General features: G+C 55.4%; 6 protein-coding genes across 6 annotated transcripts; 2 read left to right on the top strand and 4 right to left on the bottom strand.

Annotated features, from left to right (window-relative positions):
• Positions 1 to 379: 379 nt before the first annotated feature.
• Positions 380 to 2,343, bottom strand: PHACADRAFT_257945 (uncharacterized protein). Its single transcript, XM_007396875.1, has 4 exons — positions 2,218 to 2,343; positions 1,971 to 2,160; positions 1,830 to 1,919; positions 380 to 1,777 (listed from the first exon to the last, which is right to left on the bottom strand). Exons 1-4 carry the CDS (start codon positions 2,331 to 2,333, stop codon positions 599 to 601), a joined length of 1,575 nt encoding a protein of 524 aa, XP_007396937.1. The 5' UTR covers positions 2,334 to 2,343; the 3' UTR covers positions 380 to 598.
• Positions 2,344 to 2,823: 480 nt separating this feature from the next.
• PHACADRAFT_257943 (uncharacterized protein) lies at positions 2,824 to 5,041 on the bottom strand. The gene is made up of 7 exons (XM_007396874.1): positions 4,845 to 5,041; positions 4,778 to 4,788; positions 4,616 to 4,721; positions 4,394 to 4,445; positions 4,287 to 4,337; positions 4,037 to 4,227; positions 2,824 to 3,970 (listed from the first exon to the last, which is right to left on the bottom strand). The coding sequence occupies exons 1-7, from the start codon at positions 4,942 to 4,944 to the stop codon at positions 2,940 to 2,942; spliced, it is 1,542 nt and encodes a 513-aa protein (XP_007396936.1). The 5' UTR covers positions 4,945 to 5,041; the 3' UTR covers positions 2,824 to 2,939.
• Positions 5,042 to 5,225: 184 nt separating this feature from the next.
• On the top strand, positions 5,226 to 6,490 carry PHACADRAFT_257941 (uncharacterized protein). Its single transcript, XM_007396873.1, has 5 exons — positions 5,226 to 5,543; positions 5,636 to 5,762; positions 5,814 to 6,099; positions 6,151 to 6,237; positions 6,288 to 6,490. Exons 1-5 carry the CDS (start codon positions 5,289 to 5,291, stop codon positions 6,397 to 6,399), a joined length of 867 nt encoding a protein of 288 aa, XP_007396935.1. The 5' UTR covers positions 5,226 to 5,288; the 3' UTR covers positions 6,400 to 6,490.
• A 3,226-nt stretch (positions 6,491 to 9,716) lies between these two features.
• PHACADRAFT_162619 (uncharacterized protein) lies at positions 9,717 to 10,878 on the top strand (the record flags this gene model as incomplete). Its single annotated transcript, XM_007396872.1, is given in 7 exon segments — positions 9,717 to 9,732; positions 9,759 to 9,763; positions 9,828 to 10,155; positions 10,239 to 10,453; positions 10,473 to 10,526; positions 10,587 to 10,720; positions 10,776 to 10,878. The coding sequence occupies 7 exon segments, from the start codon at positions 9,717 to 9,719 to the stop codon at positions 10,876 to 10,878; spliced, it is 855 nt and encodes a 284-aa protein (XP_007396934.1).
• Positions 10,879 to 11,632: 754 nt separating this feature from the next.
• Positions 11,633 to 13,394, bottom strand: PHACADRAFT_123099 (uncharacterized protein). Its single transcript, XM_007396871.1, has 6 exons — positions 12,965 to 13,394; positions 12,705 to 12,902; positions 12,598 to 12,646; positions 12,434 to 12,541; positions 12,267 to 12,380; positions 11,633 to 12,207 (listed from the first exon to the last, which is right to left on the bottom strand). Exons 1-6 carry the CDS (start codon positions 13,085 to 13,087, stop codon positions 11,762 to 11,764), a joined length of 1,038 nt encoding a protein of 345 aa, XP_007396933.1. The 5' UTR covers positions 13,088 to 13,394; the 3' UTR covers positions 11,633 to 11,761.
• Positions 13,395 to 13,473: 79 nt separating this feature from the next.
• PHACADRAFT_257936 (uncharacterized protein) lies at positions 13,474 to 14,692 on the bottom strand. The gene is made up of 4 exons (XM_007396870.1): positions 14,381 to 14,692; positions 14,229 to 14,319; positions 13,968 to 14,169; positions 13,474 to 13,912 (listed from the first exon to the last, which is right to left on the bottom strand). The coding sequence occupies exons 1-4, from the start codon at positions 14,436 to 14,438 to the stop codon at positions 13,796 to 13,798; spliced, it is 468 nt and encodes a 155-aa protein (XP_007396932.1). The 5' UTR covers positions 14,439 to 14,692; the 3' UTR covers positions 13,474 to 13,795.
• Positions 14,693 to 14,708: the final 16 nt, after the last annotated feature.

Below are 14,708 nucleotides of genomic sequence, written 5' to 3'. Positions count from 1 at the left end.
TCCAGGGGCCACCCCCGACGTACTATTCGCACGACACTTGAGGCGAAACCTGTAACCATTTGCATGCTTTATGTCGTGAGCGTATAGGAAGGACGTTGTGGACACCGCAGTACTTTACCTCCCCTTTTTTCTTTCTTGCTTTCTTACTCCCAATCAATCATTTTTTTTTTTTCATTTTTTCCATTTGTTTTCTTGGTGGGCGTTGTCATATGGCGTATTGCAGGTGTTGATCTACAGCAGCTAGTTCGGTTTGAGGGCTACAGAAATCCCCACCCTCGGCAGTAAATACTTTTTATGATCACCCGGATGGTGCGTATATCCACAACATTACCGAACCAAGTCCACGAAAGCCCCAACGTCTCGATTAAACACGCTCGTGTGATTACCAGGTCTGTGTATTGCGTGATTATGCTACGATGTAGTGTACAAGCCACAGATGTACATGCGTAGCTTGTCTAATGTGCCCCTATGCCCTCGATTGTGCTACAAAGTTGAATGAAAAAGTCGTGAAAAATGCATATAAAGATCGTCACTGAGGATGCGAGCTGTCATTAAGGTATTATGAAGGGGGAGCCCCCGGCCATGGGAAGAACGGCTATTAAGCAACGGGAAGGCCCGCGGAAGAGATGTCCTGGTCGTGTGCGGGCGCCGTGGCGTCGACGGGAGTCGCGCGGCCGCTGCGGTCCACCGGCGTGGTCGCGCCCGAGCCGTGCGACGACGGGACGTGCATGAGCGTGCCGGAGCTGTCGCGCGCAGTTGACTTGGCGCCCTCGGGGTGCTTGGTGCCGTCGACGCCGACGAGCGTCGAGCGGTCGTCGCGCTCGGGTTCCGGCGCGGGTGCGGGCTGCTGCTCCTGCTGCTGTGGCTGCGGGAGGCCCTTCTCGGCGTCCGCGCCGGGGTGCGCGTGGTGGTGGTGCTTGCGGTGCTTCTTCGCGCGGCGGTTCTCGAAGTAGGACTTTTGCGGGAGGAACATGGTGCCGGTGATGAAGGCGGGGATGCTGCGGAGGAAGAGCACGAGCCAGAGCAGCATCACGACGCACGACCACGCGGCGCCGAAACCGTGGTAGAAGCGGCTCTGGAGGACGTTGCCGAGCTGCACGGTGAGCAGCGCGTACGTGCCGTTCGGGAAGACCGCGCCCCACCATGCGAGACCGAAGTTGGGCAGCCGCTTGGAGCGCCGGAAGATGACGAAGAGCGAGAGCGTGATCCAGATGATACCCATGCACCAGAGGACGTACGCGCCGCAGAAGCAGACACTGAAGAGGAGCTTGCCTGCGAGAGCGATCTCGGGGAAGTCGGAGCCGCTCGTCACGTACGGCACCAGCTGGGAAAGGTTCTCGCCATTGATAAGCAGCGAGAAGCCACCCTGGCCGAGTGGCGTCAGGAGGTTGAAAGTGGCGAGGGCAATCATGCCGTCCGGTGTGCCGTGGAGGAGCAGGCGGATGATGAAACCAAAGGTGATCATCGTTGTGAAGCACAGACCAACGAGACCCATGGTGATCGTGAAGGTTGTCGTGACCAAGGCAAGGCGGGGGAATCCCTGTTCAATCAGAGTGCCAGCAAGGAGACCACCGCAGGTGGAGGAGGCGACCATGGCGACGCAGGGGATGATCCAGATTGCCATGACCCTGCCGAGATCCTTTGACTTTTGGCCCATAATGAAGTAGATGACACCAAATGCAGTAATCCAGGCGATGACTGCGTCAATCCACCAGAAAGCGTACATGGCAAACAGGAAACGGTTTTTGGCTCCGGGGTGCCAGTCTCGTATCACGTTCTACAGCCGTGAAAGTCAGATAGAGGCATACATGGGACGAGAACGCACTTACCACGGCCGCGTCGATAAGACCTGCACCACCGACTGCAAGGAAACCCGCGAAGGAGCTCTTTCCTGGATCCGTAAGGTGTGTAAGAGCGTCCTGAGATAAGGTTCAGCACATGGATGACTCGACAACACGCAGAGTGCATACCCTTGGAAACATGATGATTTTTGCGACCTTGATACACAGATTCCAGACGAAGACGACGAGTGCGATGATGAGGATTATGCACGCTACAACCTTGACGCCGTTCCGGTAGTTGTGGTAGGGCCAGATGTGGATGACCGAGGAGACGACGGCGGTGGCCGTCACGATACCGTGCCATTGCCAGGAGTAGTACCTGAACGAGAGTGGTGGTCAATGATAGGACGACAGGGGGAGTGCAGCAGAGACTGACTTTACACGGTCGCGCCACGGGACGTATTTTCGAAAGAAACGCGTCTGCTGCGTCTGCTGCACAGGGGCCGGGAGAGGGGCCGCAGGCTTGGCCGGCTGTAGCTGGGTGTCCGCCATCGGCGTCGCAGGAGGGTCTGGAGGATGGGGGGAGGGGACGGCGGACGGAAAAGAGAGTGGCGAGCCTTTTGTAATGTATCATCAGCCCATACGGCGGACAGAATGGAACCGCGGTGGACAATATTGATGCTTACGGAGGATATCAGCATCCCAAGGATGTCAATCACGTCTATTCCGGACATGGGCAAGGCAATCGCAAGCTCCGTACAATACCAAGACTATTTCCAACGGGACGGTCCCATCTCGGGTGAGCACCCAGTCGCCTTGACAGATCGGGCAGCGCCGGGGTGGACTCGGGTACGGGCCAGATATTGCCTCTGGCCAATCACCGGCACGCGCCAAAAGTCCTCGGCCGTGAAACACAGCAGTATGCGAATCTGTCCGAACGGCGCCTACGCGTTGGCACGCAGTGCCCAGCGGCCATCCTTGTCACACCGACTCACCCCTTGAGACATTGCAGTGCAGGCCTTACGAACGCGCTAGTATTACACGAATAAGCATGTGGTAAGCGAGCAAGCCCGACCTCGCCTCCCGCCAGGAACAACGACAGCGATTATACAGCAGGAGCCCGACCCTGACGATGTCCGAGGAAAGCAGCGCGGCGCCCTAGCCCCCGAACTTCGCCAGTCGTTTCAACCTCATCTCCTCCATCGACAGCTGCGGCTCTGCCTCAGCGGCACTGACGTCCGCCTCAGACTCGGTTTCGATCTCGTCTTCCTCGTTACCCGGATGCCCAGCTTGCGGCAAGGGTTCTACGCGCGGTGCTGCTACTGCTGCTGGTGCTACCGGCAGAGACGACGAAGGGCGAGAAGCAGGAGGCGTAGACGGTATTTCGAATCCCTCGGGTAGGGTCTCCAGAGACGCTTTGAGCGCCGCCTGCAGCTCCGCGTCTTCGTCGTCGTACACCCTGTCGCCCCCAAACGTTTCTGCGGGCGGACTCGGCCTTGGCACCTCGCGCTCCTCACTGTCCTCTGCAGGCGATCCGCCCGTGGCTTCGTGTATCGCCCGGCTCGCCTCGATCGCACGCATCAACTCGGCCTCTTCCTGCTCGGCCCTCACGTTCCGCCGTCCTACCCCCGCCTCCGCACGTGCGACCTCCTCCTGGTAGCTGTCACGCAGTGCCGCCTCCTGCTGGCGCCGGACGTGCTCCATGTACGCCTGGCTCCTCGCGCGGCTTGCGGCGATGGGATCTGCGTCCGCGTCTGCTGCAGCCTGCAGACGTGCGTACCGGCTCTCGCTCGCGGACGGGGCCGAGAACACCTCTGGCTCTATATCCTCGTCCTCTTCTCCGTACTGCTGCGCTGGCACGCCAGACCCCTCGCGCTCGCGCTCGACAGGAGTTCGCGTTCCCGAGCCAAAAATAGGGTCGCGGGCGGCCGCTGCGACCGGGGCCGGGTAAGAGGGATCGTGATGTCCCCAGGGCGCGGCTCCCGTCAGAGACGCCTGCAACGCTGCCTGCAGTTCCATGTCTTCGTCTTCGAAGCCTTCAACTGCTGTACGCGAAGCCGAGGCTTCGCCGCGGGTCCGCCCTGAGGCAGACTCTTCTGGGATCGCCGTCGCGAATTCATCTGCCTCTGTCCGCGGTAGCGCAAGGGGACCTTCTGGATCTCTCTGGATCACGACGAAGACCGAGTAACCTAGAATCCAGGGTGGCAGATATTATGTGAAATCTTGATAGATCTGCCAAGACGCAGTTCACACACCCTCTGTCTCTGCCTGCTGCAAGAACATGCCGAGATACAGTTTGCCGACCCACTCGGGTCTCTCAAGGGACGAATTCAGGTTGAACCAGTGGCCCTCGCCAGGATCGCGTGCCGCATCTGTAGAGGCGGGCCCGAATCTTCGGAGTGCGTACCAATGCTGATGCTGGTTAAGAATAAAGGCTAGTTGCGTGCTGCGCCACAAAAATATGCGAATCAATGATTCGTCACGTAACGCATACATTTGACGTACTGCGGACGATCTTGGAAGGGGCGCATCTCTTCGCTCCGCCACCGGACGAGCCTGACCGGAAATTATTATCAGAAACATGCATGCAGGCGGGGAATGGACATCCTTACGTCAACCCCCACACTTGCAAAGCTTCCTCTAGAACTTGAACGGAGAAAAAGCCTAGCAAATAAAGACTCAATGAGCACGCGTGTTCTCAAGGAGGCGAGTGCAATTCATTATGCGACTCTCTTGCCGCACGGCGGAGAGGCCAACGCTAGTCAAAATAAAGGACATTCGGCAACAGGCAAGAGCGCCACCGGGAAGTGTATGCACAGATCAAAGCTACCCACCGGTGTCATCCATATTCGTGCTTCCATGTTCTCGATTACCTTCGCTGTATTGCTCTTCGAGGACGTCGAGTCTGTGTGCAATCTCCGAGAGGTCTGGAGCGGAAAACTACAAGGACGGGGGTCAGCCCGAGCCTGGTTGCATGCTCAGCGTCGTGGACTGACATATGGTCCCTCTGTGGCGTAGTGGCACGTCAGCGGGGCCGGAGGGGAGATAAGCTAAGGTGCATACGAAGGAGAGAGTTCAGCGCATGCTGTGCGCATAGCATCGAGCCCTCCTGCTGTTTCTCGTGGTAGATGTGCGGGATCAGGTCCTCGATAGTGGCCGCCATATCTGCCGGGCCTTGTATGGCAGATCTTCCTATGAATCTAACGGAGTCGAAGAATCAGCCCTCAGACAACAAATTTGGATAATTTCTGCGAGGTAGTGGTCGGTCGTGGTGGGTGTGGATGGAAAGCCGGGAGCATGCATGGCGTACGCGTCGTGATGAAATGATAACGCTGTCCGAGGTCCCGCTACCTCTCGCGTGTCTTACGTAAGCGAGGTCATCCCGGGGTCGTTTGTCCGGCATCCAGCCCGCCTAGCAGCAACGGCTACGACCCACTGGGCACTCACTTCCTCCTGACCTACATTTTCGCCGCGGCTGCTGCATTATACTCCTGCAGGCCATAAGATATGATCTTCCGACGGCAACTACACCTCCAGGCGCTGTCCTGTGCCTTACTCCTGCTGGTGGCGTCATCAGCAGCACAGGACACCTTCGATTGCAAGGCCACGATTGGCGAGGGCAAGTGGGACCTCGAAAGTCTCGCGGGCGAACAGACCCTCTCGCATGAGCGCGATACGCCCCCGACAAGATTCCGGGACAGCGTGACATTTAACCTGTGCGAGGACCTGCAGCAGAAAGAGGGCGTCGCGGAGAAGGACCAGGTGAGTGTGCTGCCTCTTCGTTTGTCCTGGGAGTTGTCTCCGAGCCGCGTAGTTCTGAGAGCCGTTTTCTTGGTGCCGTGTGCTGTTGCTAGTGTCCATCAGGAACGAGAGCGTGTCTGACGAAAACGAATATCAAAGAGAGCCAGCCGGAGCGCATCACCGCGGTCATACCACTGGCGAAATCGTCTATGGACGATGTGAAGTTCAACTTGCTGTTAGGTGAGCTTTCCTTTCCTGGTCGGCGTCGCAGCAGCTCATGCTTTGCATAAGCACCGAAAAAGGGCCTATCCCTGACTTTCACCGGACCCCCATATCCCGACCCTCTAACGAGCGAACAAATACCACAATCGTTCACTATTGATCTCATGTGTGAGCCGGGGGAAACTGGCGAGCCATCGTTACAGTCGTATGATGGGAAGGAGTTGAAGGTGGAATGGCGAACACAGGCCGGATGCATGTTCGGGGAGAAGGAACCTCCAGAGTCGAAGCCAGACCCTGGTAAGGACGAGGAGGAGCAGAGCTCGGTGGGATCGGGGATGGGATATTTCTTCTTACTGTGAGTGCTCACAACGCTACCACGGATGCTCCCTGCTCATGATGCCGCTAGATTGCTGCTTGCGCTCGTCGCCTATTTCGGGCTCGGGGCATACTACAACTACTCGACGTATGGCGCGTCAGGGATGGACCTAATACCGTACGTGACCCGTTGCATCGGAATTCGGCTGTGATCTAATCAGTGCACAGACATCGCGTTTTCTGGAGAGAAGTCCCATATATGCTGCGCGACGTCGTATCGCACCTGTGCAACATCGTCCGGCCACGGTCGTCAAGTCGAGGCGGATACATTGCAGTGTAGCCTGCCCTGCACCTTTCTCCATTCTAGACGACTCGTCAGCTTTCGGGGATTTTCTGCTTTTACTGCCTATGGATACGCTCGACAGCAATGATATGCTAATTTCTGTGCTCTTGATTCTGCTAGCGACCACCTGTCATGCCTGTGTGCACCGCTGTACTTATATGACGACCTTCTGGACGAGATCGTCGAAGCTAAGAAGCGCACACTAAGCTAAAGCAGAAAGAGCTCGCCGCCACTTCGGCTCGAGATAACTAATTCACAGAAGCGGCATACTCTAATCCTTAACTGCTAAGCTTCGCCTTTATTTACCTTCTGCCTTCGCGTGCAACCGCGAGCAATTCATGTAAGAACGTGTCATTGTGTGTAAGAGTACAAAAGATATTGGTGTTAACCAATCCCGTCTTTCTGATGCCGGCCTTTTCCACGTTTCCCACCGACACTGCTATGACGCTCACGGTTCCGTAAGGTCTCTACATAACCGACCAACTGACTCCCGTGTGCTCGCAGCCACTTTCAGCCTCTACCAAGCGACGAGCTGCCAGTTTGTGGTCAATGGCCAAGGCTGCGTATGTGGTGACAGTCGGGCGCAAGCCCGGAGTCTACGAGGATTGGTATGTGCACATGTGCTTTATTCGATCCTTCCCCCTCTCGAAGGGCTATCAACGCTCTGACTCAGCCCACGCCTCCCATGCCCGGTGCTCACACGTTGATGTATCAGGCTGGACGTCTCCGAACAGACCAGAGGCGTCAAGAACGCCTGCCAACGCGGGTACGACTCACTTGAGGAGGCGAAGGCGGCTTTCCGCCAGAAGCTCGCCGAGGGCAAGACCGTGGCTGTGCCCGACTTCGATGACCCTGATCCCCCCAGCCCCGACAACGACCCCGACGACGACGTGCCCGTGATGCCGTCGGCCGCGTCGCGCGGCGCGCGCAGCGCGCACGGGAGCAGCAAACACGGGAGTAGCACGCCGGCGAGCAGCGCCTCCGCGGCGGCACGCGGCGCCCCTGCTCGCGAGCGTGCCCCGCCTTCGCAGGCCCCGGGCCGTTCCTCGACGCGCATGATGCAGCAGCAAAGGTCCCCTACGCCGACCGAGTCGGAGGAAGACGGCGCGCGTGGGGTGCGTGGGAAAGGCGGTGAGCGCCCGGGTCGCCATGACGCTCCGTTACGAGCCCAGGTGAAGCGGGAGAAGGTGCATGCCAAGGAGCCTATTGCAGGCAGGGCTCGTGAGTCAGACAGGATCCGCGAAGACTCGACGCGCGCGCCGAAGATGAAGAAACAGATGCGACATGCAGAGTCGCCTGTGCCTATCATGACAGACACGGACTCTGATGCCCCGCCCTCAGTGCGCACCTCCATCCGGCGCCAAGCCAAATCCCGCGACACGCCTGCGAATGCAGGCGCGGACTCTGATTCTGGCTCTTTATCTTACTATACCCCCGCCTGGGATGAGAGCATCAGCAACCCGTCGAGGACGATGCGGTCCTCGGCCAGGCACCGCGCTAGTGCGCAGAACACTGCTCCAGACGCACCCCAGCAGGACGAACCAAGCTCTGCGCGACACAGCCGGTCCTCGAGCAGTCTGAGTACGAGCAGCTCGCCTCCAACGAGCGTTTCTCAGTACGAGGACCCCGAGGGCGGATTCTCGTTCCACGAATTCAGAAACGCTGCGCGGAGGGCAGAAGTGCGAAAGGCTACCACATCGACTAAGCTTTCTGCCGTAGATGCCAGACTTGGGAACATGGGCATCGAGGAGGGCATCCGACCTTCTGCTCGAGAGGCTAAGACCGAAAGCTCGGCTACACCTGCCAGAACTGCCACCCTTCAGCGACGCAGCCGCACGGAGCCTGCCTCTAGCCCTGCATGGACTCATTCTCCTGTGATCCCTACCCCGAAAGGTCTGGCGAAATCATTTTCCATGCCTACCGCGGCAAATTTCAGCTTCAGGTACAAGGTCTGCCGAGGCTGCAGCCAGCCCGAGCCCGAGCCTCCGCTCAGCAGTCCTGTGGAACTGGTCGGATCCTACTGCGACCGGTGCCTTCAGCCTAAGTCAGGTTCCAGCGTTTCCGGGGCTCCTAGCCCGAGTCCGCTGAGGAAGAGCGCAACTTACGATGCTGGGTCCTTCAAGTCTAAACGATCGCCGGCGAGCGACACCTCGAGAAACATGAGCGGAGATGTCCCTAACGTCCAGATTAGGCCCAACGGTGATTTACCCGCGAAACCGGACGACGGGGACATTTTTGGTTTCTGTGGCTTGAGCAGCGCGTTGCCGATGCCGAGCTTCACCCTCGACGGCTCACGCGACCCCAGGTCGCCCATCAGAGGTTCTGCCTCTCTCCCAGTCGTGTATGTACTGCCTTTCTCATACGCAGGTTGACCGTCTTTAACAATGCTATACTAGCGAAGCGACATCCTTCCATCGTCCGTCTCCTACTCCTTCGGTTGACGGACGCCGCGGCAGCGGCATTCGTCGCTCGAAGTTGATGGGGTGATTAGACGCTGCGGATCTCTTGTCTCAGAATTTATGCACGTCCTTGAAAGCTTCTTGTATCATGGTTTTGCTAATGGCTCTATGCTTGTCCGAATTGTCTATGATTCGTCTCTCGTCGCTGAATTCTTCTGTTTCAAGTCAAAGCTCTTCGAAATGTCTGAATGTTTCTTGTACTGTACTGACCGCAATGCACTTTCGATTGTAGCTGGTAATGCATACAATCTTGCAGAACACAGCTCCCACGCATCTCATAATGCACCACTGCGCCTTCTGTAGCACGCTCAGCACATGGTCCTAGCCCCTGCCCACAATGGAATCAAGATCGCTATGCGATCCGAAGCCCACTTAACTTGGTCAAGGTCGTTGTCGTGAGCGATGCTGATACTGACCCACTTTGAGGCAGCGTTTGGATGCCCCGGTTTGGATGCGGACCTTCCTGTTTGGGCGGCACCCTGGCGGGGCAACCCCATCCAGTCCGATCGCCCGATCACCCTACTCAATCCAAGCGGCGGGTGCTCCATCTGGGTTTACTGCGAAGTGCTTCCAGCTTCCAGCATCGAATACTGGTGCTGTCATGGGTGTGATAATACGAAGAACCAAAAGCTATCTACCCGCTCGACTGCGCTTTCGTGAAAGGTATATGAAGCTCTCGCGACCTTAGGATGCGCAATAACAAAGCCCTGAGGTTGCCTCTTTGCCTAGACATGCTTAGACGATTCCGTGTATCCTTGGCTTTTCTGGTCAGTCCGCTCACATCTGTTCTCACCGCAGCCGCTCCTTCGCCGACCCCTTCAGGGGGGCTTAGGCACCAATGCGTCCGATGTCCCCATGTACACACCCATGAGTGGCTTCGACTTCGCGCGTCCTTAGTGAGTGTTCCTGTCATCTCCGCAAGCACCGACGTTAATACACACGTAGACTCTCGCACTCAATCAATAGTTCATTGAGCTCGATCTCTTCAACCGTGGCTTGGCACAGTTCTCTCCTCAGGACTTCGAGAGCGCAGATATCGGCTCTGATGAGCAGTTCCTTATTAAGTGGATGGGCGATCAGGAGATTGGACACACCCAGCTCCTCACAAACTTCCTTTCACCTCAGAACGCGTCGACGACCTGCAACTACTCGCACCCGTTCACTACCGTGCAAGAGTTCATTGACTTCTCAACGCGCATCACTCGTCTTGGCGAGAGCGGTACTTTCGGCGTCCTTGAGCACCTGGACTCGAGGGCGAGCGCATCTTTACTGCTTGAGGCGATCTCGACCGAGAGTCGCCAAGAGATGATCTTCCGCTAGCTCGAGGGTCTCTTCCCCATGCCGGTGCGCATTGCAAAATTGATATCTATGTATTAGTCTTGACATATTTTCAGTTCTGGTTCACGCCCGCTATTCCTCAAAGCATGCAGCGGACGTACCTAGTACCGTATATTACCAGTTGCCCAGAGTCCAACCCCCGAATCGAGTGGCAGAACCTCCCTGCCCTCAACGTCACCAACGCGCTGAACGGTACTCAACGTGCAATCTCGAACAACCAGTCGACCTCCATCTGGGAACCAGCTCAGTTTGTCGTAAGAAGGCCCTGGTAAGCAAGTTGGTCCCGATCTCACGTACAACACGACCACATCAGCCGGTGCGGCGAAGGTACGCCTGCTAGTGGCTGGCTAGGTCGCGCATTTCTGACTGTGTCCTGCGCACTTCCAGTGGGCCGCTTGGATCTCGCAATTCAATATCACGTACACACCGCTTGATAACGTGACGAACAGCTCGGCTACAACAACTCAGCTCGGTGGCAATATTTACGGTAATGACACCGCAAACGCTGTTAACGGAACTATGTGCGTACCTGCTAGAATGCTTGCCGCATTACGCAAGTTGACTCGTCCACGGCAGCTTTGTGCTCATCACGGACAACAACCCCTTTGTGACTCCGTTCAATTTATCGCTCCTGGACGAGCACGTTGTCGCTGGTCCCGCTCTGTATACCGCTGGCTAAAATGCTCTGAGTCTTGGAGAGCTCTGAAATGCAATGTAGGATTGGCTGCCGTAAATAGAGTCTTTGGCTGACCTTCGATTACTATGAGCCATCTCAAAGTGGTATAAAATATACTCTGCGATGAAATTTGCTATGCCAGGTATTACCGAATGTGTTATATGCAAGGCTGGTGTTTGTCCATGTTAGGATCCAAAGTCGTTGCTTTCTTCTTTTGGGCGAAGCTCTGGCACTTGCTAATGTCACGACCCATGAATCGGCAGTTTAATCTTGATAGGCTACATCCAGTCGGGATAAACAAGGATGGTTACCTGTGTGTTATATTAGAGTCATGGAATTGGGAAATTTGAAATCGGTGCATTAATTATTGTCACCACCGAAGGAAATAGAACTCCAGTAAAAATATCTACGCAGTCGGAGTTCAGACGTTCAGGAACAAAGAGCACAACGACTGGTCTGCACGATCAGAGAAATAGACTATCACTGTGAAAAAAATTTGCGTCATTTTGTGGCGTAACCCCGTAAGGGTAGACGAGTCCATCGGGCATGCCCCTCTAATCCGAGTCTGCTCGCAGCACAAGTTCGGCAGATAAGGCCACGGAGATGCCATACGGTCGTACGCAGTGACTACATAGACGAAAATATGTGGAGCCTGCGTGCTACGCTGATTAAAGATACCTCAAAATGAAGGAGACAAGAGAAAATGAGCGTCGCCAAGGATCACTGAAGAGCATTCGAGGCAGAACTGATTTGATAGCCAAGCGCGTGAGTTCAGACCGGTCCTTATACGACAACTTGAAGAGGGTGATAGATATCCTACTGCGGCCATCTACTATAAATCACTAGTATGGTACATTCTCTTGTGGAGACTATGGGGCTCCCCAATCTAGGTCAACGAACATGTACCCTCCTCAGCTTGCTGCTCGTGGAAGCTCTTGCATGCGATGCCACCAAGAATCTTTCCCACACCCTCCTTCACAACCGCCTGGAACTCGGTCTCACTCTTCACAAGCAAGCAGCCTGCGAAGCCCATGGAATTGATGCTAAGTGCATCGCCGGTCTCGTGAAGGGTATAAATCTCTGCCTTGCGCGGAATGAAGTGCATGTGTTCTAAGGTGAGGATGACGTTGTACGAAAGGACGCTCTTGCTCGCTGAGCCGTTTGGAGTTGCTGGCGGGTCTCTGCGGAAAGTCGACAGCGCAAGATCAAGCAGCTCCATAAACGCCCGCTGCAGGGTGGCTTCCATCTCGTCGCGCGAAGCGTTGGGCAGGTTCGCAGAGAAGCGGCGGACGTGATTTGCGTACGGAAGGGACTCTAATGAGAAGGGTCGTTCTGACACACGGTAACTGTCTTAGAGGCACGCTCAAATTCGCAAACTCGGTAGCACATACCTAGTACCTCGATGTTAGTCGCGCGAGCAAGCTTCTCAACCGGCGGACCATTGTCATCAACCGGGACCACCTGGAGGTGCTTGTGCGGTTGACTAGCACCACTTAGGTCGCCACCTAAACCAAGTTAGCCAGTGCTCCGTCTAGTACTGGACCTTATCTTCACATACAGTTGTAGAACGCGAAGAATCTCTTTCCGACTCTATGACCCTCTACCAGAAGCTGGTAAGCTTGTACGAGATCTGCGGGCATAAGTGGAGACGTCTGCGAATGAAACTCTGGTAACGCACAAGAGGTAAGGCTAGACCAGAGACATCATGAAGAAAATTCGCACCTTTCGTAACTAGGAGAATATGATGTGGAACGACAGAGAACTTGTTGAACTAGTACCAAACACCGGTCAAGCAGCATATATACACATCATATCGAAAGCGGGCGCACCAGAACAACGTATTCATCACCGTCTACCTCATCTTTGAGATCTCCAAGATGCAGATTGGGGACATACGGGGGCGTGAATGGGTCGAATTTCTTGCCATTAAGGCTCAATTCAGCCCTGCGCTCATCTGTGGAAGCATCGAAGTGCGGCGTGGGCAAGTGTGGCTTGTTCTGGAGGGCAGGGCAGAGACGAATCTCCCACTATGCAGAACGAACTTGTCTGAATGCCAACTAAGAGTGCAGAGAAGGACAAGCTTGCGTACCTCTACACCGAACTCTTGGTGCTTGTGGATCGTAGACGGGAAAAATAACAAGTCTCCCTCCTCGTTCGCTTTTGTGAAGCGTCCTGGAAGCTTGGAAATAATCTTTGCAGGGGAGTCTGACATGGTGAGCGGGGGTAATCCGGGGATTGCGTGAGGGGAGCAGGTAACGAAAAAGCTGGCGAAGTGTGAAACCTTTTACGGCGGGTGGTAGGCTCTGAGGCAATAGGTGAGTGCGCGGGCTTTATGATATTTCCAATCCTTCTTGCGGCGAGGGGTGAAAGGTCCGTAAGTTGAGAGAGACGAAGAGATGAGTGCGAAATTATAACCGGGACTCCGTTGACGTGGGAAGGAGTGAAAGCCAGACTGGACCCGGTTATCAATGACGAGCTATGGCGGAGCATGACGGCCACGCCGTGACATCTAGTGGTCGCGGTTAATGCTAACCAATAGACCGCGCACAGCGAGCTAACAATCCGGTCGTCCGCAACACACAGCACTCCGGCAGGCATGACGTTAATGACTTCATGGTGAACTACGTTCCATTCGCCGTGGCACGATCAGACAACAAAAAAAGTAATACAAGTCCCTAGCTAGAGAGAAGAGCCCGACTGAGAAACTTTAAAATTGGTAATCCGAGGCAGCGGGGCAGGCCGTCGGTACAGCTGTGCATTGTGTAACGGAAAAGAGGGTTCTAAGGGAAAGCCGAAAGTAAAAGATAGTGAGGAGAAAGGAAAGGAAAGGAAAGTGGAAAGAATGTAGATGAACCCGGCATCTTGGGAAGTCTCTGACTCCCTCGTCGCTCAACGACTGAGACGGAAAGGTCAGCGAAGGTCAAGCCTTTCCGCCTCTTCCCCTATTCTCTTTAGCTTCTTCCATCGTCTCCCCTAGAGCGATCGCGCGTGCATAGCCTATCACGGCTACAAGTGACCATATAGCGCCGTTAGTGCCCTGCGAGATCGTTTCGTCAAAAGATGGCGGGTGCGGTGCATAAAACGTTACGCACCTGATAGTACAATATAGCTAGAAATGCCTGTAACAGAAGCGTCACTATCCTAACGACCAAGCTTCGATACAAGGCTGTGCCTTTGAGGAATGGAGCTGGGTACTCGAGGGCCACGATAGCAAAGCCTAGGAGCATGGACAGAATTTGGACAATTGGAGCTTTGACGATGATGTCAATGAAGACCGCAACATTATTGGCAGGCCTAGCGGAGAAGAGTATTGTGAAGGGAGATTTTAAAGGTCGACAATGCATGGCACGTACTGAAGACCTCCGGGCGCTCGTAAAGTACCACCAACAAAGTCCCAGAAGAACTTGCGGTACAGGATACCCCAAAACGAAGCCCAGATCGTGTCTAGATTGTAATAATCACTTCAGATGCGTTCGAACCTAGGGAAATAGCGTATAATACTTACAAACCGTAGCGGTGAGGGAGACGTAACGGGACCACTCGTGCCAAATGAGGTTGCCCATTGCTAACGTTCAACAGGGATAGTGCTCAAGGATGCGGAAGATTGGTGTATAGTCCCGTTGATTGGCAGAAACGCGACGCAGGCTTGACGGGCTGAGAAGACTGAGAGAAAAGAGTATAGAGAAGACTGGCTTCGGTGTCAGAAGAGGGACAAGGAAGATGGTCCAGCGAGCTCAGCTCGACCCAACGAGACAGGGAAGAAAGTGAGGAAGGGCAAAGAGGAAGGGGAAGGGGAAGGAAGACAATGCACGAGCGTGAAACCCGACAGCGGC

Source organism: Phanerochaete carnosa (genome assembly GCF_000300595.1).
Source record: "Phanerochaete carnosa HHB-10118-sp unplaced genomic scaffold PHACAscaffold_6, whole genome shotgun sequence".
Lineage (NCBI taxonomy): Eukaryota > Fungi > Basidiomycota > Agaricomycetes > Polyporales > Phanerochaetaceae > Phanerochaete > Phanerochaete carnosa.
The sequence above is the reverse complement of the archived record's forward strand: the minus strand, read 5'-3'. Positions and strand labels throughout refer to the sequence as shown.